This window comes from Melanostigma gelatinosum (genome assembly GCF_949748355.1).
Source record: "Melanostigma gelatinosum genome assembly, chromosome: 15".
Classification (NCBI taxonomy): Eukaryota; Metazoa; Chordata; class Actinopteri; order Perciformes; family Zoarcidae; genus Melanostigma; species Melanostigma gelatinosum.
The window spans coordinates 6,625,660-6,650,912 of record NC_136648.1 but is presented as its reverse complement, the minus strand read 5'-3'; the positions used below and the strand labels follow the sequence as shown (position 1 = coordinate 6,650,912).

Below are 25,253 nucleotides of genomic sequence, written 5' to 3'. Positions count from 1 at the left end.
TGCTCAACACTATTGATGTAAAATGACCAGTTACTTTCATGCTCACCGGTGCAATAACCTGATGGTAGACATTTTAATATGAATATGCATTTACATCTCCTCAGTTCAGTGATGCATTCAAACGTGCTTTTCAACAGAAGAGTACTAACAGCGCACAGTAACTCAGCGATATGTGAGTCTTGTTTACAAGCACTTGAACAGACTATTTAATTTGAAATTAAGAAGTGAAAGTAGATGAAGTTCATTGTGGTTGCTTTTCATCATTTGTAGTATCTTGTTGTGTATTTTGCTCTGCATATTTTGTAAATATTGACATATATATATAAACTGCTCATATGGATTGTCTCAATGGTTTGTTTTGGATTGCTTCTGTGTGTTTTTTGCAGCTCACACCAAGTCAATATATTTTTTGCCAATTAAGGAGATTCTTACTCATTATATTTCTATATTTTACTTGAATATACTTCACTTTTCTTCGGCTGAAAACTATGAAAAAATAGAATAAAATGAATCCCAGTGTATCAAAAATATCTCAGTATATGTGGCAAATAAACCGTTTTAAAAAAATGTCAGCATACTGCCAGTAAATGTAGTATTTGTGTGTAAAGTCAAGACAAAAGTACCTTACCTCGTGCTGCCACAGGAGGAGCCGTGACAACTGACAGCATTTTTTTTTCTTCTCATTTGCATAACAGTCCACTTGCACGTGCTCATATCCAATGCACGGCTCAGATACTGGTTGCTTAACAACGCTGCCTCCAATAACAATAGCGTTTGGTTCGAAGGCAGCTGAGCGATAGACTTTTAAAAAAACACACACACACACACACACACGACCAGCAGCAGGAGCAGCAGCCCGTCTACCTTCAGTCGGTCGCAGCTCTGCCTCTGTGCGTTCACATTTAAAATATGTGAGAGTTGTGCTCGCTGCAGACGAGGTGACGACTCCACGCGGGGCTCGGAAGTTGCTGGTGTTGCCGATGAAGGAGCGATTTTATTTAATTTTGACAACACCCAAAAACCTGGCAACCGTCGGATAGACTTGACCCAGTTTGACGCCTCGCCCGTGAGTATGTTAAACGTTACCTCGTGACTTAAAGTAACGTAGATAGCTAACGGTCTTTGTAAATGTATGACGTCATCTTTGACTTAAAAAACACAACGATATGTTTATACTTAAGCTCGCCTCGGTTAGTGTAACTCCAGATAAGAGTCGTGCATGTTGGTCTGGTGTGTTCGATAACATGTGAGCATCGACGTGTTAGACACTTGTTATTTTTCCTGGTAGTCATGTCCTCACCGTGGTGCTCTGTTCTCTGACTGTTGCAGGAATGACTTTAACGTGACTCCTCCTTCTTGTCCGTCAACACAATGTGAGAGCGTTGTGAAGTAGTGGGAGTGGTAAACGCAGAGATCTGGTTTAGCTTGTTTCACCAGAGCATGTAACTAAAGATCATAATATTGTCCTGAAGGCTAACAAAACCACACGCCTGCACTCTCAGATTTAGCCCGTCTGCAGCTCTATTCTGATATCATTTTACCACCCTGCAGTTCAGTTTGCCAATGACCAATAGGAGGGCCTTGTTAAAGCCCCACTGTCACACATCGGGGCAGTTAATCCTGTGTGGGTGAAGCAGCAACCCAGATGATCTGTTGCCGGTCTATCTGATGCTTGATGCTGCTTTTTGCAGGGCTGAAGTTCCAGTGGGAGCCTCTGATCCACCTCCTGACTGCTAATCCGCCTCCGGGTTGGTAACTCATGACCTCGCATCCCCGCAGACTGATGTGGCGGTGATATGGAAGAGTGGTGGCCCACTGTGCCAATAGGGATGTCTCTGGGTACGTCTCTAATGGGATGAATTTAGTAGAAAACGTCAAGAATAGAAAAGCTCATCAGCTTTTTTTTTTTAAGGGATCTGCTTAGAGGTGACCCATATTTTTGTTCTCGTTTTTAGAGCAGCGACCTAATTCCAGCCTCTCGGTATGAGAACATACAGTCGGTGTCATGTGAGTTGCAGTGATTTCCCTGTCTTTTGTTTTTTAGGAAACTATGAGATCTCCAGCATATCACATGTGACGATGTCCCCCTCCAGACAGAACAACCTTGTGTCAATGCACTCCTCTTTGCCGCTGTCCAAAAGCTCCTACAATGTGATAAGTGCCTTCTGCACGGGGGATAATATTCCTCAGTGCATTTCATACATCAATCAGGTACAGAAATGCCCCGCTCAACGCCCATTATTGCAAAGATATTGACTTTTTAAAGTTCTGCAGAGATCATTCACTACAGCGGTGACATAGTTCCCCTGTCTCCCACAGGAGCTGGACTCCCTGGGCCTCTCCTCTACATGTATCGAGGCCAGCTCAGCGGGGGGGGCCAGCCTGAACACGGTGCCGGCTCTGAATGCCCTGTATGAGCTGATGCAGATTCACCGGCGCGACATGTCTACGTTAGAGGAGCTGGAGAAGGAACAACTGAAGAAATCCAACACCTTGGACCACATGCAGATGAACAACTCCAGACTCAAGGCACGTATGATTCTCGGGGTTATGTCTGTCTCAGACCAGTTCTGGTTTTATTCCTCTTTGGATCCAGCTCTGTGTACCTACAGACTATAATCTGAGTCTGTACGGTGCAGTAACAGATTATTGACCACTCGATGTCAGAAAAGAAACATACAAGTTCTGTAGAAATGAAATGCCTTCCCTTCCCATTCATCTAAAACAAAGTTAATGTGAATTCTATACTACAAGGACAAACATTACAAAGCACTGTGCTCGGACATCTCACTGCTTTATCATTTTGAATAGCACGATGATGGCCATGTTCCCTTATCTCAACTGCTGTCTTTGCTTGCTAGACTTAACAAACCTCTTTAATCTAGACCGACCAGGGAAGAATTCAAGGTTTATTGTATCACATTAAATCCTCAGATAACACATGCTAATGTTTGGATGGGGTGTTGTTCAGGAATCCACTAACCCTGAACTAATCTGTTGAGCACAACGTTACCGCCTCATTGTGTTCTTGTAATAAGATTTCTGTGAATTTCCCTCCAGGATCAGTTGGAACTGTCCATACGGGAGAAATCAGGTCTGCATGAAACAGAGAGGCAGCTCCAACTCAGAATTAAGACTCTGCAGAGCTGCTTGAAAACGGAAAAGGACGAGGTATAATTTCTTCTTATAACGACCACCGCTCGTGTTTTCTGTTTTCCAAAATGTTCACGTACACGAGCCTGCCCGACTCACGACTCGATCCTCCTGAACAGGTTCAGAAGCTGCAGAGCATCATCGCCGGCCGGGCCTCTCAGTACAGTCACGATGCCAAGAGAAAAGAGAGAGAAGCTACGAAGCTCAAGGAACGCCTCAGCCAGCTACTGGTTGACCGACGGGATAAGAAACTAGGTAAGTGTGCTAGTGTTTGGCAAAAATGTGTTCTGGGAATGTCGGAACAAGTTGATTTAAATGTCGGCCTCGTATTTCTCCCAACTAGCGATTGACGTTCTGAATTGTTTGGGACGGTCGGATGGAAAAAGGAGCCACTGGAAGACCGCAAAAGCGACAGTCGGGTATGATGAAAGCCATCGCGTCACTTGTTCTCCATACATGCGGAACGTGTAGTCGTCAATCGGATGACGGCATTTTGTAAATTGCTCTCCGCAGCCACGAGGGTGAGATGTACAAGTCCTTGCTCAACGACTACGAGGCGAGTCAGAGGTCCCTGATGCTGGAGAACGCTGAGCTCAAGAAAGTTCTTCAACGGATGAAGAAGGAGATGATGCACATCCTGAGTCCACACCAGCCGTCTCCCAGAGGAGCCGCTGCTGATGACAGTCGGGATCAGGTATTTAGAAAAACTAATACACAAAAATGAAACTAAAATTAACTGGGTTTACGTGTCAGATTTATTGAAACAAGATGCTCGTATGCTTCTTCTTTTTTCGTGCAGGCCAATTCAGACGGGGAGGAGACGGCCGGTGACTCCAGCAGGGAAACTCTGGACCAGTCCTGTGAGCACGCCAGGGAGCAGCTCGCCAACAGCATCCGCCAGCAGTGGAGGAAACTGAGGAAACACATGGAGAAGCTAGACAGCCAAGGTACACGCAGCGCAAATACTGCTAAAGCAGCTTGTGGTGTTCGTTTTATGAATGTAATGTTGTGAAACAACTTTAACCTGAGGAGATTGAAAAGTGTGATTCTAGAAGTAATGTGTAGGTTACACACATAGGAGGAAATTAGGATCATCCACCTTTTGGTGTGTTCGTTTGCAAAGCCTCGCAGGTGCAGAGTCAGCTCGAGTCACAACAAGAGGTGATACCAAGGGAGGCTCACGACGATGAGATGGAGAGGATGAGGCGTGAAGTGCAGCAGTGCAAAGAGTTCATTCAAGCACAGCAACAGCTCCTCCAGGTCAGCGTGTGCGTGTGCGCGTGTGTGTGTGTGTGTGTCCGAGATGGCCAGCAGGATTATCGAGGATAAACTTTTTCTGAGCAGAGTTGTACACCAATATGAGCCTTTGTATGTTATTATTTAGAAATTCTAAAGAATAATAAAAACACGTTGTTTTCTGCCCATCCAGCAACAACTCAACACGTCGTTTGACGACGAGACGGCCGCTCTTCTCAATGACTGCTACACACTGGAGGAGAAGGAACGCCTCAAGGAGGAATGGAGGCTCTTTGAGGAGCAGAAGAGAAACTTCGAGAGGGAGAGAAAGAACTTCACTGAGGCCGCTATTCGCCTGGGACGAGAGGTACTCCGGTCCTCTGACCACAACCTTCTTCAACAGTTATTGTGGGTTTTGTAATTTCACTGCAAATCAGTTTTTTACTCCACAGAAAAAGGCCTTTGAGGAGGACCGGGCGTCTTTGCTCAAGAATCAGTTTTTGAACATTACTCCCTTTACGGACCGAAGGAGATGTTCCTCGTCCGACGGTCAAAGTGCCTTGTCGATCAGTAAGTCGGTGTAATCTGAAACATGAAAATTGCAGTTAATAGAGGGGAAGATGATGACAACATGATTTTAGAGAGTCCAAAATGAGTCAGACAACTACAGTGAATGTGAGATTCTGCTACAATCACTATGGTTTGGGGTGTGACTAACGGTGCTTTTCATTGATTACTGATGAATAAAGAATAGTAGTTGTTATATTCAAAAAGTACTGCAGGTAAAACCAGGGTCTTCACAAAGATAGGGTTGTCATTGACTTCTTTTATTTATCCACTTCATTTCAGGAAGTGAGCCAGAGATGGGGATGTCTTCCACCAAATCTCAGCCGGTCAAATCGTCAACCTCCACTCCTAATTCGTCACAAAGTGCCGTTGTGCCATCCACCACTGAGCTTTACCGGACACTCCGCCTGATGCCAGACAGCAGGCAATGATTCCGTCACTTAATATTACTATTGTCTGTATTAAGCTGACATTTGGACACTGTTGCTGGTAGTATTTGTGCCATGTCATAATTATTCATCCCTTTTTTTTTTTTTTGTATTTTCATTTCAGTTCCTCGAGACATTCAAATCAAGGACGCTGGCAGGAGTCCAGCAGCATTGAAGACGGAGATGTTCGGGTCAAATCCAAAAACAGAGTTCGATGTGGAGACTTCAGTATCTTCTCTTTGGGAGAAGATGAAAACAGCCTCACTTCCTGAGAACTTAAAGTGCCTTTTTTTTTTGTGACTTCATTTCGCAGTGGACTTTAGGATCAATTCATGGCTGAATTCTGTCACCCATTGATTGCTTTGTCATAGACATGCACATTCACCAAAGATGATCAAACAAGAAAGCACTTTAATGATTTTACCATTGTTCTTGTCTTTTCTTTTAAAAACAAATCAACACTGCTGATTCAGATTTTAAGCTATATTCAGAGGGGATCTACCAAGTAGTGATTTGGACATGTTGGTGTAAGAAATATCTTTGTACATGTGGAATATTTTCAATGTTTCACTTTAGAATTAACTTTATTGTTTACATTATTCTATACGTATAAGTTATGATTTTAATGGGAGCATATATTGACATGACATTGATAATGAGCTGCTATGCTGGTGTTAACGGTACAATAAAGATATTTTTAATGAACTATTTTATCCTTTGATTTTGGCGCCCACTAGTGTGTTTACAGAGGCGTCGCAGTCACAAGTTTTCAACAAACCGGAATCCGGAAGTGATCATCTTTTGCTTTTGTCTCAGCATCCAGCCCAGAATCCCACCCACCGCCCAGCGTTTTATTTTTCACGAAACAAACACCTCGAGAATGTCGGGTTCATCTAATCTCGTAGCCATGAAGAAGGTCGTACAGCAGCTCCGTTTCGAGGCGAGCATAAACAGAGTGAAGGTAATTGATTGTGCTTATTGTTTTTCTGCCAAGTGACTTTGACTGAGGGGGTTATTATCTCAACCGTTACCTTCACTCTGCTAACGGCGCTAGCCTGCTAGCTGGTGCCAAAGGCTAGCCGCTAGCTTGTAGTCAAACGGCGTAACGTTAGCTTTAGCAGGGCGTTGCTTGAAGGGAAGTGTGCAGCGCTGTACTGCACACTGTTTAGATTAATCACAATAGAGCTAATGTGACGTTTAGCTAGCTTCTGTCTCTTTACTTAAGATGACTAAACACTAACCAAACGTTACCTAGAAGTGAAACTAACGTCGGAACATTGGCTACCTGGTGAATAAACTCCCATTCGTTTGCAGAAGTCAAAGGCCATTTCCCCTCAGTATTTTCACCAGTTGCAAAGCAAACTAACAAGACTACTAGATAAAATGAAATACGCGATACGATTTAAACAGATAAATTGTGTGTGTACTCAAGACAATGAATCCAGAGGGTATTCCTTATGGGATGGTTTTAAATGTTTGATCAAGACAAGAATTCAAGTGTACTTTGTAATTTGGGAATTACCAAATGAAAACGTATATTCTCTTCCCCGATGGTTCAAGTTCCTTGTAAATTTATATGGACATTTCTTTTTAAGTATTACAGCAAATAAAGTACTGCTTTTCCATGAAATTAGAGGACTAGCAAGCAAAGGATTAATGAATACCGGTACATGTCAAATTGAAGCAGACCTAGATATCCCAACTTTTCATTTCTCATACCGGTCAAGCTTAAGAACACTTAGTACAGTTTCCATAAAGCAGTTCATTTGTCTTTCCTGAGGATACCAGATGTTTCTGAATTAAAAAAAGCTCCCTACTGAGCCACAGAGGACATTATACACCTGGTTTTAGTGACTGAGTCCAGGTGTAAGATCAATAGTTTATATTTCACGGTCTATTTAAAAGAACTCCATGTTTATAATTTTGGTTCCACCAATTTTTTTTGTCACCAGGTCTCCCAGGCAGCTGCAGACCTTCAACAGTTTTGCATGCAGAATGCCATGCAGGACCCTCTGCTCACTGGTGTGTCCTCCAGCACCAACCCTTTCAGGCCACAGAAGGTCTGCTCCTTCTTGTGAAACCACTGCATTCATTGGTAAGCCTGCCACATGTATGACACATTCAGGCACACACTCATACAAGTCTGAACAGTTAAGGATATACTGGTTACAATTTCTTTTAATGCATTTTGAGCGATGAAAATAAACTCTTTCACTACAAAGAAAGCATTTTATTTTGAAATGTGGACTTTAAATGTTGGTAGTTTCCGCCACAATAATCCGGTGACTGGTCAAAAAACATCCAAACATGAATAGAAACTTCTCAGCCCTCAGCATTACTTCTTTCCCATCTATGTGTATGCTCACTCCTAAAAAAATAAATAAAAAATTTAAAAAACGCTATGTTCTTCAAACAATGTGGATGTTTGTTTGGTAGTACTTCCTCAGACTAATTTTCTTTCCATTTGTTTTCATGTTCTTGTCTTGCAGGCCTTCATTTTGATGCTACAGGGAAAAGTCGACCTCAACACTGCTCCTCATGCCAAGCCATTATACTGCCACGGGATCTCTCGAGTGTAGAACACATTGGAATCATGTCAGGAAGATGACCATCTATTTTCAGCCACAGTAGAAGAAAGGAGACAGTTTTATTTTTCATGGCACAGTGTGATTTTCGAGTAAATAATTGTGCCTTTTCTATTGTTCTATTTTAGTCATCACTGTTCTGGACTTTTTTGTATTTAATGAATTAAAAAAAAACATTCTTTACTACTCCAATGTTTCATTGATTGTCTGTTTGTTTCCTCCACAACTCCACAAAGCAGCATTGCATGACAGACATAATTGTCCACATTATGCTGTATTCTTAGATAATAATAGCATCTGAAAGACATGCATTTCTTTAGTAAACAGATTAAATATGTGTGAATATATCTGGATAGGTTTGTGATTTAGTATCAGCATTGGAAGAAGTATACTTTAAGTGTGCTCTACAGACCTTTTTCACAGCGGTCATTTTTACATGTCATAGTAGGAAGAGCACAGGTGTGTTCAATAATATTAATGATTGCTGCATTCCACTGAGGAGAGGCCCTATTGTTGTGCACGCTGGCTCATTGGAATGGCTTACTGGGACACTTAAAGACACTGAGCCATCGTTAATGTCATCAATCTCACCTGTGCTTTTCCTTCTGCCTGCTGTGAAAAAGGCCTGGAAGAAGTAAGGCTTGAGCCCTAAATTGTACTTTCGAGTACATATTAGTGTTATCCGCTTAATAGAAGTATGGCATAACTACAGTATGAGTGTCGTATGACATAAAAATTGCCATGAAATGAATTGACTTGACTGAAGGTGTAATTGTAAAATATTAAAAAAAAGTTTAGGGCATTTTTAAATGTGTTCGATGTATTTTTTATATTTATATATACATATGTGATGCTAATATTCACTTAACATTCAGTGGTTTAAAGAGGCTCCGTTATGACGCTGCCATACTGTAGTTGCTAGTGAGCCGTTGGTCCTATGAAAGCGTTGGTTCGGCTCTCGCGAGAAGTGAACCAACGCGAGCGACGGATCCACGGACGCTACCATGAATACTGGGGACTGAACCCGGGTCGGTCTTCTTGTCCCGCTCTTTCAGTGTTTAGCTCAGAGCTCGTAAATCACAACTGCAGCTCGACCAGCTGAATGTAACCACCACCCTGTGAAGAATGTATCATGGGACAGCGTTACTGTGGAAACGACGGTAACTTCTTTTGTTAACATATGTTAAATACGGTAGAGCTAAGAAAAGCACGTGGTTAGAGAACCGAGGATATGTGTCATGTACATGCACTATAGACAGGTTAGCTAAGGTTTCTATCCGCTGCGGTAGAAAACAGTGCACGAGTGCAGTCGAGAGTGCGCAAAGCTAGCATGATGATGCTGCAGCATGGGTCAACACAGCTGCTCTGCCTCACAGCCAGCAGTGGGGTTCCTCTGTTCACGAGAGGGGCCTCCAAACAGCTGCCATTCTCTGTCATCGGCTCCCTGAACGGTGTGCACATGTTCGGGGGTGGTCAGGGAGTGGAGCTGTCCTGCTGTGAGACCGAAGGTGGGGGTAGGGTGGTGTGGAGAGTGTTCCAGGACAGTGTGATGCTCATCGCTGTGAGTGCGGGTGGACAAGGCGGTGCAGGCTGCTGCAGCAGCAGCAAGGTGGAGGAGGTCCGCTTACAGCGCCTCCTGGAGAACGTGTGGAGCTGCATGGTGCTGGTGCTGGGCCAGGATGAGCTGACCGACGTCAGGAATGTGGAGAGGCTGAAGAGGGATTTGCGGTCCTGCTTCACCCTCATTGATCAGCTGTTGGAGGAGAGGCAAGAGGGCATCCTGGGTCACCTGACGCACTGCGCCGACTCACTGCTGCCTCCGAACCCGGCTCTTCTTCAAGAGGCCGTGGATGGCTTCGCTGAGGCCGCGGAGAGCGAGTTTGGCTGCCTCGTCGTCCACGGCCGGGTAGCTGCTGCCACTGAGAAGTGGTGGCGCCTCGCACCTCAGGAGGTCGTGCTGCTGTCTGCTCTGATGCGGTCCCTCTCGGCTTCTGGCTCGGCCTCTTGCGATTACCCAGTTTTCCTTCCCAAGGGCAGCCCCACCGTGGCCCACCGCCTGCTCCGCTTCCAGCTGCTCCCTGGGGCAGATGTGTGCGTGCTGTGCGGCCCAACGCCTTCCCTGCACAGAGCCGAGAGTGGGCTGGTGGGTACTTTCTGGACACCGCTGGTGGAGACCCTGAGAGACTGCCTGGCTATAGGAGAGCGCTGCTTACCGGGATCTGTCTCCATGCGTCCTGATGTGCTGGCAGTTCTTCTCATCAACCGTGAAGCACGTCGCTCGGTCTCCTTCGTGCGGACTTCCACTAATCAACTACCCAGTGAGCCTCCTTTACCCTCCAAGGCCCGCTGCTGGGAGCTACTGAAGCTCTTCTACATCTTCAGCACGACACGCTACTTCACGCAGGAGGAGACCCTGTCCGTCTCCCCAGAGGAGAGGGCCCAGAGGGGCCACCACGAAGACTTCGTCCTTGGATTCTCCCATCAGCCGCTGCAGTGCTATCTAGTTACTGAGGAGTGCAAAAGCTACGGACTCCAGACGCCACAGCACCAGCTCTTCCTGCTCATCCCGCTGTCGGTGCCCACCTTTGCACTGCGTACGTTGGCCACACAGACTCTCTCTGATATAGTTGCAGCCACTGGGTTTTAATTGAACCGTTGACTTAATTTTCATTAAAACACATCTTTGACTTAATAATATGTTAATTTACAGGTGAATAGCTGCTGCTATTTAGATTGTTCTTACATCTTTATTAATGACCCCAAACATACACAATTACATGTTTACTAACCGATCTAGAGGCATTTAAATCAGCTTCCATCCGTCTTCTTTTGTACAGATGATGATTACCAGACCTCTGGTAAGAGATGCACAATAGAAAAGGATATCACTGTTCATCTTTACTAACTCAGGAATGATGTAAATAATTGAAAGTGGCACACCAAAGTGAACTGCCTTGAGCGTTGTTTTGCATTCAACGGCTAATAAAAACCATTATGTCACACTCACACACTTGGTATAAATCCCTGTGATTGTAGAATTGTACTTATTATTCTGATTGCACAATTGATGCAGCTTTTCTCAGAGGTATTTACATTGAACCGAAGCAGCAGACGGAAGAGACTGCGAGTGGGCTGCAGTTGCAATAGGAGGAGCATTCATGAGTATCTTGTTCATGAAGAATCTTTCCAAGTCTCCTCCCAAACCGCATGGAGCATCCAGAACAAAGAGTTTGGGGGGGGGGGGGTGTGAAGTTGGATGCTGCACGCAGGTCTCGGGTGATAACCGCTCTGAGCCACGTCTAGCCGCTTCAGCTCGGTAACCGGAGAACCGACCCTGATTGACAGCCTCACCCGCTAGGTAACGGGAGAAAAGTGGGTGGGATATAACTGTTTGAGCCACACACAAGGGGGAGGGATACGCCCGCGCTGGTCTGTGGCGTTGCCATGCGTAAAGGGAACGTACCCCAATAAAATGCCAGAGTGTATAAATGAGTCCGTGTACGTGGTTGCAGCCAGGGACGTAAGAGACATCGGTACTTTAACCTCTCAAAGGTCTTAAGGGCTGAACGCGTAGTCATTATTTAGGAGCGCTACTGTGCGTGCACTCCGCGAGTGAAGCAACGAGCCGGTTGTGCAAGTTACTGTTAACCAACTTACTGAAAAAAAAAAGAGTCTTGTAACATGGCAGCCACGCGGATTCAGTTGCTGTCACCTAGAAACGTGCGGCTTTTAAACGTGGGGCGAAACGAGCCGTTAGCCGGTGGTGGTGGTGGCTCTCTGGTCCGCGCACTCACCTCCTCTCCCGCTCTGTCGTCCTCCTCTCCCGGCAGAGCTCTATCCAGTCTGAGCGCGACGCGGCGTGGGCTCCCCAACGAGAAAATTACCGAGAACGGACTGTCTCCCCGGGCCAAGGTGTTGACCATCGACACCATGAACCCCACGGTGAAGAAGGTGGAGTACGCCGTGCGGGGGCCCATCGTGCAGCGGGCTGTGGAGCTGGAGAGGGAGCTCTCTGAGGTTTGTGAAGGCCGCCTGATACCGCTATTCAATACCACCTGTATCCACTACGGACCATACTTTATATCTAGTCTTTCTCTGGAAACTTCACTCACTGCATTTAGCATGTTGTCTGTCATTACATCAGCCCGTTAGAGCATCCTTCTATTGGTCAGCCTGGCAACAAGTTATTTATCTATTGTAGACAAATGTAAACTCATCTTTTGCATCAGAAAAACTTACTCCTCCAAATAGTTAGAAAGCCATTTTACTGTTACTGTATTGGACACAGACGTCTGGAAAATTGTTGTCCATATCAGTCAAGATTTTTGCCCTAATGCTCTGTTTTATATTCATTTTAATATATTTAAAATGTTAATTGGAGTATGAATCTTGAGTCTTTCATTAAGCATGTTTCCATTCCTTGTTTTGTTCTCACTTATTACAGTTTGAACATTACCCCAAAGAGAAAACTCTTGTTTTTATTACACGCTGTGTCGCTTACACTCCCTCTTATCAAAGTCCATCAGTTAGTCAGTAGTTCCTGTGGAGGTCTTAATATCTGGGGACTGGTTTGATAATGGTTAAGCTGTTTTTAAGCCCCGTCTGTAAACCTGAGAGATCCTCAGTGAGGTGAAGGTCCACAGTCTAAACCACAGACTGTGTTTTGTCCTGTGTGTGTCTGGCGTACTAGTGATGCACATATCTCTCGCCTCACTTTCCCTCTGACAGTCCTAAATGTCTAACTTAGCTGATAAGTAATGTAACTTTCATTTTAACAGCTGGAAACCAAAGATTTTCGTGTATCTTTGTAGTCAATGGTCCTCTCTGAAGATTAGAAATCAGTAGGATTATCCATATTAGGCTCTTCTAAATCCATTGTATGCTTTGGTTGTTGTTTTTTTACCCAAGATGTTATAAGTCATTTGCAGCTTGTTAGCATTATAAATACAAATCATTTGTTTTCTTAAGTTATGTCAATCCCTTCCGCTCACAGCTTTTGGTGACGTGGCAACCAGCAGTTAGTGTACAGAGTGCGGCCTGGTGTGAAACCGGTCTTCTCTTCAGTGCGTTGCTCAGGAAGAGACAAGTATCACGAGCAGGTTCAACAGAGCGGGGACTGAAATGATGGGGATGGGGGGGGGCAAAGATTCTATGTTTGGTTTGCTTTGTCCAATGCTGATCCCCCTTTCTTTATGGGGTATTCATTTACTTCCTGACTTTTACAATTTACATGTTCATTATTCAGCTGGTAAAACCAGTTCTAATCCTACCTGTACAACTTAAACACCTTCAATCTAGGAAAGGGGGAGCGGCAGTATTTATTTGTTCACTGACTGCAGTCTGTTCCAACAGTACAGCACCCAGCCAGAAGATACAAATGTCCCCCAAATAGTCATCGCCAGTCCTCCCAACTGTTCTTTTGTCAAAAGTTGCTGTTTGGATGGTGTTTCATTTCTTTGGGAAATAGGTCACAGTGGTATCCTCGACTTCATCCACGAATTAAACCCACGCAACACACCTCGTTCTTTTAAAGTGAGGTCTTTGCTACTTTACATCTGCTACAAGTTCGGCCTTGTTCTTGTTATTTTCCCGAACACTAAAGCTGTGTTAGAACAGGGAAAACAACTTTGAGCCCATATGCTGCATCAGTTAACGAGTGCACAAGTACCGGCTTCACATGCGGTTGTGACATTGTGCTCTTTGTTTGTCTGAATGAGCTGATACTTAATGAGGACCATTGACGCACAAAGGCTATTTCTTTTGTCAAATTCTGTCCACATATTCTGCCAGAATGAAAAGCAACATGCAAACCTCTGAAATGTTCTCCATTGTAGAATCCATGTTGCATTAAAAGACTTCAATTACACAGTCACATTTTACAAAGTGAGTTTTCTTAGTTTAGTTTATTACGATGAACATTTAACAGCTTACATCACAGCAGTCTTTTCAAGGAGTGTCCCTGTTGTATGCCCTCGAGGAAACCTTTCCTTTGTGCAGTCTCGGGGGCCTTCAGGGCACAGCTTCACCCTCTGTATTGTTTGCTGAACAGTTTTTTTTTTTTTAAATCGGCGATGGAGGACACAAAGCTCTGGCCTTTTCAAGCTGCTTCTCAGGAGCAGAGGTCAGTGTGTTTTATAAAATGCCCCCCCCCCCGTCATGAATGGGCGGTACTTCTGACCAAGGGCCGTTATTCACCTGGTGTAACGCTATTGGTCCAGACCGAGAGACTCCTCTGGTGTTCGACCAATGAGAGAGTCTGACACTCAAACCTCCTCAAATCTGAACTGGTTTGAACTTCTCAAATAAACATGCCGCTTTGTTTTACGCAGCCTGTCAGCATGAGGCTGCACTGGTGGCTTTTCTGTCACGCTGCTCCTAACATCTGGTGTTAACAGCGTGTGCGTGCACGTGCTTGTTTGTGCACGTGGTGGCGTGCATTGCTGTTTGTCCTCTTGAGAGCGGTCTCAGCTGCCCAAGAGATTATCTTTCAGAAACGTTATGTAATTGCCGTAGAAGGCGGTAAACTGATACCTTTTATTTTGGTGATATATTATCATCCTAATTATTTTCTGTGCTGTCATAGATCCGGTTCCTTGGTCTACACCACTGAGGTTCAAAGCCTCTGTAATCTCCTGTATGCGTTTGTGTGTCGGAAGGTTGATGTCGGTACGATAAGGTGGTTTGCACAGGTCCTTGTTCCCATGTTTGGGTCGACTATCAGCAGCAACGCTTTGTCTGTCTCACCCCCTAATGTATTCTGCCAAAATATCAGCAGCTGCTGAGCTCTAAGCCTCTTGTGGCATGACTGTTTATGGGAAACTTGTGAGCCTGTGTGTAGACGCAGTGTCACGGTAGTTTAGGTGCTGTGTGTGCTCTCAGCCAACCCCTTTCTCTTCAGAATAATCTCGTCAGGTTTGTTAATGGGTACCGTAGTCACTGTCACATCTCAATCTCAGTTATGTGTACAAAAGGAAGAACGGCTGCGATTGTTCAAATGTTCTTTTCCATTCTTCAGATGTCTGATCATTTCTGTGTGTTGTGTTTGTGCCCTGCAGGGAATCAAGAAGCCTTTTGTGGAAGTCATCAAGGCCAACATTGGCGACGCGCATGCTATGGGCCAGCAGCCAATCACTTTCTTCCGACAGGTCTGCCCCTGATCCTCACCCCCCAACCTCTCATCTAAACTTAGCACCTCGCCTCTGACTTGTCGGTGTCTATCAAACAGATTTCTCCCTACTTGAAAGTCTCTCTCTCTCTCTCTCTCTCTCTCTCTTCTTTCTTTCTCTTTCTTTCTCTTTCTTTCTTTCTTTCTTTCTTTCTTTCTTTCTTTCTTTCTTTCTTTCTTTCTTTCTTTCTTTCTTTCTTTCTTTCTTTCTTTCTTTCTTTCTTTCTTTCTTCTTTCTTTCTTTCTTTCTTTCTTTCTTTCTTTCTTTCTTTCTTTCTTTCTTTCTTTCTTTCTTTCTTTCTTTCTTTCTTTCTTTCTTTCTTTCTTTCTTCTTTCTTTCTTTCTTTCTTTCTTTCTTTCTTTCTTTCTTTCTTTCTTTCTTTCTTCTTTCTTTCTTTCTTTCTTTCTTTCTTTCTTTCTTTTCTTTCTTTCTTTCTTTCTTTCTTTCTTTCTTCTTTCTTTCTTTCTTTCTTTCTTTCTTTCTTTCTTTCTTTCTTTCTTTCTTTCTTTCTTTCTTCTTTCTTTCTTTCTTTCTTTCTTTCTTTCTTTCTTTCTTTCTTTCCTTTCTTTCTTTCTTTCTTTCTTTTCTTTCTTTCTTTCTTTCTTTCTTTCTTTCTTTCTTCTTTCTTTCTTCTTTCTTTCTTTCTTTCTTTCTTTCTTTCTTTCTTTTTCTCTCTCTCTCTCTCCTGTTATGCTGTAATCTGTGCAGGTTTTTGCAGAATGTCCCCTCCACCTTTTTATCCTCGCACCTCCTTTTGTTTAAAGGTCTTGGCGCTGTGCTCCTACCCTGAACTGCTGAAAGACGCACATTCCCAGAGGATGCTAAAAGTAGAGCGCGCCGCATTCTTGAGTCCTGCGGAGGGAACAGTATGGGTGGGTTGGTTTCTGCACAGTTAACTTATATAACCTCAGCTGCTAATCATCACCTTTCTCTTCATCCTCGTGTTGAGTTTAGCTTTCTGGTGATTTGGCTTTCTGTTAAAGCAACTTGTCCTCCCTCAGGTTCCTACAGTGCCAGCCAGGGCATAGACGCTGTGCGCCAGGACGTGGCCCGCTACATTGAGCGAAGAGATGGCGGTGTGCCCTGCGACCCAGACGACATTTACCTCACCACAGGGGCCAGCGACGGCATCGTGGTACAAATCACCTCATCTGTTAAAACTCACTTTGTGTCTCCGTTGCACTCTCAATCATGCGTGTTTGTCAGTTAAAAAGTTCCCCGACGTCTCGGTCGTTTTGCGGGGGAACGGATGAGTTTTGGAGTGAACCCTTCATGAGCTTGTTCACTGTTTTTGGGAAGGACACACACAGAATATGATATAAAGTCACTGACTTGTGACTCGTAGATATCGAATGACTTTAGGAATGTTTCCTGTTCACACTGTTTCATTTCAAGTGCATTGCAGTCCTGATGAGTTACAATAAAGCAGAGTTGAGTTTCGGCTGTCCAAGAGAAAAATGCAAAGGTTTAAGAAAAAACAGATCAGCACAATTCTGTATAGCAGTACTGTTTTTTCTTTTCTATTCTTATGACCATCTCTCCTAACCACCATCAGACTTGCATGAACGCATCATCACCCTTTCCTCTTTCCCCCGATGTGTATGCCTATAAAGTATCGTGCAGATAAAGCGTGCGATATGTGATTACTTGTATGTCGGTAACACTGTTCCTCTGACATCGTTCTCGACGTCCCTATCCTGCGCTGTTTAGACCATGCTGAAGCTGCTGGTGTGTGGCGAGGGCGCGTCCCGTACAGGCGTCATGATCTCCATACCTCAGTATCCGCTGTACTCGGCCGCGCTCGCCGAACTGGACGCCGTGCAGATCAACTACTACCTCAACGAGGAGAAGTGCTGGAGTCTGGACATCAGTGAGCTGCAGCGGGCCCTGGATGAGGCCCGGCGCCACTGCAACCCTCGGGCCCTGTGCATCATCAACCCCGGAAACCCCACCGGTAAGGGTTTTGGTCAAAGTGATGAGATTCTTCGTGGTTGTCGGTATTTTCACATATTGAATCTTCTCGTTGAGCGCGCCAGATGATCAAGCTGTGTCAGTTTTAGGAGATAGAACACAAAAATTATGAAAGACTTTTTTTTTTTGTCAATTAAGCAGTTATTGTACTGATGCATCTCTAATGTAGTCACAGATGATTGGGCCTTAATTTGAAAGACTTACATACTTTTAATAGATTATTTTGGGGCCATTTTTCAGATAGTTTACAGAGAAAGAGACTGGAATTAAAGGACATTTTTCTGGAATGAAACACAGCTTAAAGCACAGGTCTACCAGGAATGAGGTTACTTCATTTAAGTATCCGTTGTGCATGAGGAGTAGACATTGTGTGTCCTCCCTTGTATCTCCATCACCACACAGTTCTTGCACTACTGCAGGAGGAGCCACTAGATGGCAGCAAATGGACACAACAGCATGGCTAACCACCGCTTCAAAACCTTCTCCTTAATGAGCCTCCTCCTCATTCACAGGTCAGGTTCAGAGCAGACAGTGCATCGAGGACGTAATCCGATTCGCCGCAAAGGAGCGTCTCTTCCTCATGGCTGACGAGGTACCGTCTCCCTGCATCTCTTTCCACATCTGCCTGCTTTATTGTTTTCTGCGCCCTGTGACATCCGCCATTCTGCCTTCGTCTGCCAGGTGTACCAGGATAATGTGTATGCGGACGGTTGCCAGTTCCACTCTTTTAAGAAGGTTCTGTTTGACATGGGGCCAGAGTACTCAGACACAGTGGAACTGGCATCCTTCCACTCTACCTCCAAATGCTACATGGGAGAGTAAGTCATTTGAATTGCATGCTGGGGATGAATCAGCCAGACCTTGTTAAAATGTTGACAACCAACTCTTTGTGTTTTCTATAACCTTCTGTCTTTTTATGTTTCTTTTTTTATTTTTTGTGTCACATCCTACTGTTTTCTCTCCCTTCTCAGGTGTGGCTTCCGCGGAGGCTACATGGAGATCCTCAACATGGACGATGACGTGAAGGCCCAGCTGACCAAGCTGGTGTCTGTCCGTCTGTGTCCCCCTGTTCCTGGACAGGCTCTCATGGACCTGGTGGTCAACCCGCCGCAGCCCGGCGAACCCTCGCATGAGAAATTCATCAAGGTACAGAGTCGACGTCCCACAAGCAGGACAAATGAATCAAAACAGAAATATATTGCAACATGCTCTCCGGTACATTATCAATACACTCACACCGGTATCATTATACTGGACATTCTCTTTGCAACAAGATACCCGTAGAATGCTGTTGTTTATGGGCTGGTTTGACTTTTCTCTTATTATAAGACGATCTGAAATAATATTTGTGTTGTAATGGCCTCGACTGTATGCAAGCTTAGTTCCAGTTTTATCTAAAATCTCAGAAATGGATATGCAGTGCAATGCCTATGCATTATATCCTGTTACATTATTGTTTGTAACTTGACTATTATCATGGTCAATGTATCGCAGAAGCGTTATCATGAGTAAAACCACGCGCAAACAACATGTTTTAAATAGTAGCATGCGTAACTGTTGAGAACCCCTCATTACCTCCTTGTAGGGTGCGAAAAGATTCTTTGGTTACTTCACGGCCTTCATACGATCTGTTTACACTTGCTGTGCCATAACTGGCTGTTCTTCGGTCTCGTGCAGCTCACAGACGTCTGGAGAAATTCAAGCAGAAAACTTTGTGAGAGAAGACCAGAGAAACAGTTGGCCATAGTGTAACTGTGCGTTGGTGTTTTCAGATTCCAGTAACATCCCTCTTTGGTTTCTTTTTCTTTTCTCCCTGTCCTCTATTGTGCATTTTCTCTTCTCTCTCTCCCTCATCCAGGAGCGCACGGCCACGTTAAGTGCCTTAGCAGAGAAGGCCGCGCTTACAGAGCAGGTCCTCAATACCGTTCAAGGCATCCGCTGCAATCCTGTGCAGGGCGCCATGTACTCCTTCCCTCGCATAACCATCCCTGAAAAGGCTGTCAAAGAGGCCACGGTCAGTCCTCAGCATTCTCTCACAACCATTTCAGTGATTCAGGGTTTGACTGTGTTGTCGTTTCAAGGAAACTACATTGATGAGGAGCAAATATATAGTTGAAGAGGAATTTTTACTCCTCACTCTCACGAGTCTACTGATCATTTGGTCCGTTATTATTTTTATCCATGGCCTCAACAGCTCTTGTTCCACTCATACACGTGTTCTACCTGCAGAAAACGTAAGACCAACATCTCATACTTCCCGCTGTGCTTGACTAAGTAATTGGGTTCCCTACGCTGTGCATTCACCAACCATTTAGTTTGATTTCCAATAGCTCGTGGTTTCGATTCTGTCCCAAGGTTCACTGCTCAGTCGAATTTTCTGGGAGGGCCGATGAGTCGAGCCACCGAACATCTGGTTATCCTTGCAGAGGACAAGGTCGGAGTCCAGCTGACCTGCTGACACCTGATCATTCCCAGGGGCTCTGCTCACCATCTTCACCACACAGTTGTAGCCTCGCTTTGTTTTTGGCTTTGCTTTCCCCAAAAAGGAGGCTGAAGGAGAGAGCTTCTTTAGCGACGTTCAATATTCCCATTGGCAGGTTAAATAGAGGTGCCGATGTGCGGTCCGTTGAGCTGGATCTCAATACTCTGCTACTTGTAAGGGCCGAGATACATTTAAGGGAATTCAAAAAGGTTTTACAAAAGCTTTTGATCGAAAGGAAATCATTTTTTGAATATTTCTTTTGCCTCAAATTGGTACTCTTCTCTTTTTAGTCTATTTACATCAACTTCGGTTATCCTTTTAGCCGACTGCCGGAGAAAAAGACTTTAATTCTGAAGGGCACGTGTAGAAATATAAGCTCTGTAAAATTAGATTTAGGTTATCACCCATATTTATGTTCGAAGTCAAGCTGTTCTCATACACACACACACACACACACACACACACACTGTAGAAAAGCACTCCAAGAATAGCAAATAGCTTTTCATAAGATATCAAGTTACCGGTCGTATGAGGATACAATGGAAGTACAGGACCAAATGAAGCATCCCTTTGTAACGAACAGTATGTTCGTTACAAAGGGATGCTTCTGCGTTCATTTGGTCCGGTTCTGCTTTAAATAGATTTGATTTCCTACACATTGAAAGTCCTTTATAGTAAATTTAAGTTATGAATGAAAAACAGAATGTAGTGGAAGAAAATAAGACATAAAGCTGCTCAGTGGGAAGGCTGGAAAAAAGTACATGCAGTTATTTTTGCATGAAGGCTATGAGTCCCAGTGTTAAGTTACAAACATACCTACAGTGCTACGCTGCTATGTCATTATTTAAGTAGCTGATATTCTTGATCCAACACTTGCTACTTTAATAGTCCCATGCCACCAGAATGTGAAACCTCAAACAGCGCGATACTGTTTCTTTTCCTCTCCGTTAGGACAAAGGTCAGCAGCCAGATATGTTTTACTGCATGAAGCTGCTGGAGGAGACGGGCATCTGCCTCGTACCCGGAAGTGGCTTCGGTCAGAAGGAGGGAACCTACCACTTCAGGTACAGAACACTACACACTATATTTGTTTGTATGCATGTATGCATGTATGCATGTATGCGGCCTCGTGCCAAAGTTGATGTCTTCAAATTGCTTTATTTGTCTGACCAACAGTACAAAACTCAATTATTAAACATTTATGTAAAAGGCATCACTTTAACAGTTTGATGAAGCCATCAATGTCTCATATTCTATGTCTGAAACTGTCTCTAAGGAAGAGGGCGATTGTCATTTTGAAACGTACCTATTGCACTCTCTCTAGTTATTGAATTACTTTCCGAGTTGATTCTCAAGCGATTCTTTAACTTAAAATCGATGTTACTCTTTAACTCTTAGCCGAGGCGTCTTCTCTCGCTGCTTTACTCAGTTAATGTGTCTTTCTTTTCTTTCCCCTCTCCCTTCCAGAATGACCATCTTGCCACCGAAAGACAAGCTGACGATCCTGCTGAACAAAGTCAAGGAGTTCCACCAGAAATTCCTACAGCAGTATTCTTAAATTGCCACGTCTCTTCCTCTTATTTATAAAGGGAGGAACCCATCAACCAAAACAAAACTAACTCAGCCAATCAGAATTGATCTGTCACTAATAAGTGCCTTTCCTACCGCGGCTCTGGTGGTCTCTGTGATGACGCACTTCAGCCTTTCTACTCCTCTCGTTGGGACATTCACAGACACTTTGTTAGAAAACAAAACTGGACATGAAGAAATGATTTCGTTGACGTTGTGTGTGTGTGAAGTTTGATTTGAAAAATGTGGTTTGAACTTTGAAGGATGTCTGTACTGTAAGTGCGTATTTTTGAATATGAGAAATGAATTGTCTATGAATACCAAGCTGAAATATAAAGCTTGAAATATTACATTCCCGCAGGCAGTAGTTGACAGGGAGAATATGCCGAACAGTCGCCATTTGCATGATGATTCACAGATGATTTTGTAGAATAAAAATAAATGTAGAAGTCTATATTATGTCTCGTTATTTTAGAAAGAGCAATTGGATGTGTTTAAAGTTTTTATTAAGAGAGTAAGTTTGTGGAAAACTTATGAAAGCACTGTGGTTCATTTTAACCGGCCTTGTTGGGTCTGGTATGACCAGTAGCTTCTGAGTAATTTTAGCAAACTTGTGATTGATGTCGCTGCGTAAAGTCAAGTAATTAACTCTGCGCCCATTTCACTTGCTCTCAATAGAGGTCGCCTCATGTCGATGTGTTGCATTATTTTATTTGTTGGCCACTTGGGGGCAGCCGAACCAACTGGAAAGGAAACATTGACATACCACCTTACAGAGTTGGGGCGAACACGTTCTGCAAGTTGTTTTGTATCCATCCACCAAACGCAGAGCATCATTAGCGTTTCAGGCAGCCATGCGAATGTGAGTGAAATGTGTTGGTCACGTAATGGCGTCCTGAGCAGAGAATGAAGGCATGCTGCATTCCATTTTAACTCTGAAGTCGAAAAGTTGTGTGTGTGCGCGCGCGTGTGTGCGTGTGTGAGAGAGAGAGAATGTCCTTGAGCCTTTTGAGATGGAGGGAAAAATATATAAAAATAATTAAAAAAAAAAAACAGGTAAGTATGTGTGCATATGGATGTTCATGTATGCATGTACGTGGGTTTCAATTGGTTGTCCGGCAAGAAAAACAAAACAGAAATCAATCGTAAAAAATACACACAAAAAAAAATATATATATATATATACACCGGTATATATACTATACATATTTCAATATTAATAGAATGGGTGGTGTCACGTTTGCAGAAACATAGTGAGGGATGACCAGATGGAATGGTGTTCTGTTGCATTGTATATGATGGATGAGGTTCGATTTTCCATTGAAATATATTCTGTCATTGAGTTTCTCCAGTGTGCGATGTGTGTGTTATTCCTTGATTTCCAGTTCATGAGGATAGTTTTCTTGGCGATAGTTCGGGCCACAAGGAGAGATTTGCAGTTTGTTTTACTCAGATGTATTGTTGAGATGTCTCCTAGTAAGCACAGTGAAGGGGATAAAGGGACGAGGCAGCCCAGGAAGACAGACAGTGACTCAGTTATTTCTTCCCAAAAGTGATGAACTGGTGTGCAGTGCCAGGTGGCGTGAACAAAGCTATCCGGGCTGTTTTGAGTGCAATGTAGACAGATATCTGACGTGAATCCCATTTGAAACATGTTTTGCCCGGTGTAATGAATTCTGTGAAGTATTTTATACTGTATTAGTTGTAAATTGGCATTTTTAGTCATGAAGTAGATGTTATTGCAGATTTGGTTCCAGAAATCAGCATCAGGAGTGATGGATAGGTCTGATTCCCATTTTCTTGATGGTATGGATGATGTTTTGTCAGACTGTGATATTACTCTACATATTTTTGAGATTAACTTTGTTGAAGAGGGGATATTAATTAATTCTGAGGTTGAGGGGGGTAATTCTAGGTTAGTGGCCTTAATGTTAAGTTTGGATTGAACGGATGATTTGAGTTGCAGATATTCCAAAAATTGATTGCTCCTGATGCCGTACTTCTGAACCAAGTGAGGGAATGAAACCATGGTGTTATTATTGAAGATGTGTTTCAGATGAGTGATGCCTTTAGCGGACCATGTGTGGAGATTTAGAGGTGTCTTGTGACTTAGAAAATCAGGATTGTTCCATATGGGAGTAAAATGTGAAGGTGCAAAAGTAATGTCAGTGATTTTGTGGAATTTCCACCAGGCTGTCAGAGTTTCTGCTGCTGTTAGTATATTGAAACAAGGATGGCGTTTGATAGATTGGCTTAAAAATGGTAGGTCAGAAATCTGAATGTCCTTACAAACTGTCTGTTCTATATCTAACCATGTGTTGTCTGATTGGCTGGGGTGGATCCATTTAAGAATGTACTGAAGTTTATTTGCTAGAGAGTAGTGAAAAAATGTGGAGCTTCAAGTCCTCCTTGTGTTTTTGGTTTTTGTAGAGTGGCCAGTTGAATTCTTGGTGTTTTATTTTTCCAGTAGAATTGAGTAATGATTGAGTCAAGCGACTTGAACCAGGAGTGGGTGGGTTGAGATGGTATCATTGTGAATAGGTAATTTATTTTAGGAAGTATTGTCATTTTAACTGTAGCTATTCTGCCCATGAGTGATAATGGTAGGTTCATCCAGCGGAGGAGGTCGTCATTTATTGTTTTCAGTAATGGAGTGAAGTTGAGTGTGAACAGCTCTGACAGCCTGGGGGAAATATGTATGTATTTAACTGGAACTCTGCCTGAAGTCTGATTTCCGACTTGGAAAGTCAGACAAACCCCGACCTCAAAATCCAAGATGGCTGCTCTGCGCAGCAACAGTAAAAGAAAAACTGTAGTAATATGCTATATATTAGCACTGTCTCGCCTGTGTCTAATTTAAGCCGTCATACTGTCGAGCTCCCTTCTGTGAGCATGTTGCTGCAGTGTGGGCTAATACCATGCCGGCTGTGCGTCACTCGCTAACTAGTCAGCTCTGTAGATGGGCTAGCTAGCTAGCTTACTAGCCAACCGTCCTCGCTGGAGCTCCTGTTTGCTCTCCTCCCGGCAAAGTAGTCTGCCATCGGCCGTAGGGTTCAACTAATATGTTCCTGTTGGTTAATGGTACCTTTGTCAAGTAACACTCACCCCAGAGAGTGACTGACTGTACATATCTTCAACCATTATGTATATATGAATAATATATATATATACATATAATTTATAAAAAGTCAACCAAACTAGCAAGCGTTACAGAAAAGGGTTTTATTAGTGCAGCTTCAAAACAACAAAAAAATGATGGCAATTGAAGAGAAATTAACAGTACTATTACACTGGTGGTCACATTGTAGTTAAACCAATTTACACCTAATAGATGCATATGTTAACAAGCAAGCCATTATTCTTTGTACAAGAAGGGTTTGAACAGTTAAAGATTATGCGCTAATCCAATTTATTGATTAATTCACGTTAGCAGAGGCTAAAGTCAAAATTAGCCAAGTAGGCCTAATGCAGACAATCTCCACTTTGGCAATAAAAGAGTGAGGTTGCTCCCCAGATGTCACACACATATGTGAGATGGGAAACTGTCACCTAGATACAACAGCAGCCTTCATTGTCTCTATTAATCTGTCGTCTATTTTATCGCCTAGTATGCAGTTTCTGAGCACGCTGGGATGATGGATGGTAGCGCAGGTTATGTGTGTGTGGGTGAGGTATAGAGAGTGAAAGATGTAGAAAGTGTTAAATTGAAGCATGTAGTTTGAGGATGTTTTCTGCTCTCTTCCTCTCTACTCCACAGTGGCTGTCCGCTTTAATTATCTTTGACAATGGCTCTCCTGAATCCTAATTATACTGAGCCTTGTCTTTCCTGGAGCTCCTCGCCAGTCACTCCAGCAGCATGACGTGCTCACACGTTCCAGTCCTCTTCACCCTAAATTAATTGGGTGGGTTTGGGTTTTTTTTCTCTCCTCTTATCTCCTGACATCTCTTGGGAATCAAAGGTCATCATTAGTTTGGGTGAGGGTGTAGGGCGACAGACTGACAGTCATGCATCAGGCAGCAGCGCTGTCATGTGCATACCTGTGGTTGTGAGAATGACCAGCCTTTGTTCAACGTGTCTTCATGTGGCTGACCTGAG

The 25,253-nt window shown here is 43.6% G+C and overlaps 4 protein-coding genes across 4 annotated transcripts; all 4 read left to right on the top strand.

Annotated features, from left to right (window-relative positions):
• Positions 1-863: 863 nt before the first annotated feature.
• Positions 864-6,089, top strand: ssx2ipa (synovial sarcoma, X breakpoint 2 interacting protein a). Its single transcript, XM_079285058.1, has 14 exons — positions 864-1,066; positions 1,692-1,839; positions 2,045-2,211; positions 2,320-2,529; positions 3,061-3,171; positions 3,273-3,408; positions 3,497-3,572; positions 3,667-3,847; positions 3,953-4,100; positions 4,277-4,413; positions 4,583-4,756; positions 4,842-4,959; positions 5,239-5,380; positions 5,509-6,089. The coding sequence occupies exons 2-14, from the start codon at positions 1,797-1,799 to the stop codon at positions 5,654-5,656; spliced, it is 1,791 nt and encodes a 596-aa protein (XP_079141184.1). The 5' UTR covers positions 864-1,066; positions 1,692-1,796; the 3' UTR covers positions 5,657-6,089.
• Positions 6,090-6,202: 113 nt separating this feature from the next.
• On the top strand, positions 6,203-8,155 carry gng5 (guanine nucleotide binding protein (G protein), gamma 5). The gene is made up of 3 exons (XM_079285063.1): positions 6,203-6,345; positions 7,337-7,479; positions 7,874-8,155. The coding sequence occupies exons 1-2, from the start codon at positions 6,265-6,267 to the stop codon at positions 7,460-7,462; spliced, it is 207 nt and encodes a 68-aa protein (XP_079141189.1). The 5' UTR covers positions 6,203-6,264; the 3' UTR covers positions 7,463-7,479; positions 7,874-8,155.
• Positions 8,156-8,998: 843 nt separating this feature from the next.
• Positions 8,999-10,943, top strand: fuz (fuzzy planar cell polarity protein). The gene has a single exon (XM_079284471.1). It carries the CDS (start codon positions 9,300-9,302, stop codon positions 10,614-10,616), a length of 1,317 nt encoding a protein of 438 aa, XP_079140597.1. The 5' UTR covers positions 8,999-9,299; the 3' UTR covers positions 10,617-10,943.
• Positions 10,944-11,464: 521 nt separating this feature from the next.
• Positions 11,465-21,611, top strand: gpt (glutamic--pyruvic transaminase). The gene is given in 12 exon segments (XM_079285059.1): positions 11,465-11,986; positions 15,025-15,114; positions 15,900-15,936; positions 15,939-16,007; positions 16,137-16,270; positions 16,846-17,089; positions 17,619-17,698; positions 17,788-17,924; positions 18,078-18,252; positions 18,965-19,120; positions 20,540-20,652; positions 21,056-21,611. Coding segments are annotated over 12 exon segments (1,662 nt in total). The 5' UTR covers positions 11,465-11,650; the 3' UTR covers positions 21,147-21,611.
• The last annotated feature ends 3,642 nt before the right edge of the window (positions 21,612-25,253 follow it).

Coding starts and splice junctions, on each gene's coding strand:
- ssx2ipa (XM_079285058.1), top strand. CDS start 1,797: ATGGAAGAGTGGTGGCCCACTGTGCCAATAGGGATGTCTCTGG. Junction 1,840..2,044: donor GCCAATAGGGATGTCTCTGG/GTACGTCTCTAA, acceptor TTTGTTTTTTAG/GAAACTATGAGATCTCCAGC. Junction 4,101..4,276: donor GGAGAAGCTAGACAGCCAAG/GTACACGCAGCG, acceptor TCGTTTGCAAAG/CCTCGCAGGTGCAGAGTCAG.
- gng5 (XM_079285063.1), top strand. CDS start 6,265: ATGTCGGGTTCATCTAATCTCGTAGCCATGAAGAAGGTCGTACAGCAG. Junction 6,346..7,336: donor CGAGCATAAACAGAGTGAAG/GTAATTGATTGT, acceptor TTTTGTCACCAG/GTCTCCCAGGCAGCTGCAGA.
- fuz (XM_079284471.1), top strand. CDS start 9,300: ATGATGATGCTGCAGCATGGGTCAACACAGCTGCTCTGCCTCACAGCC.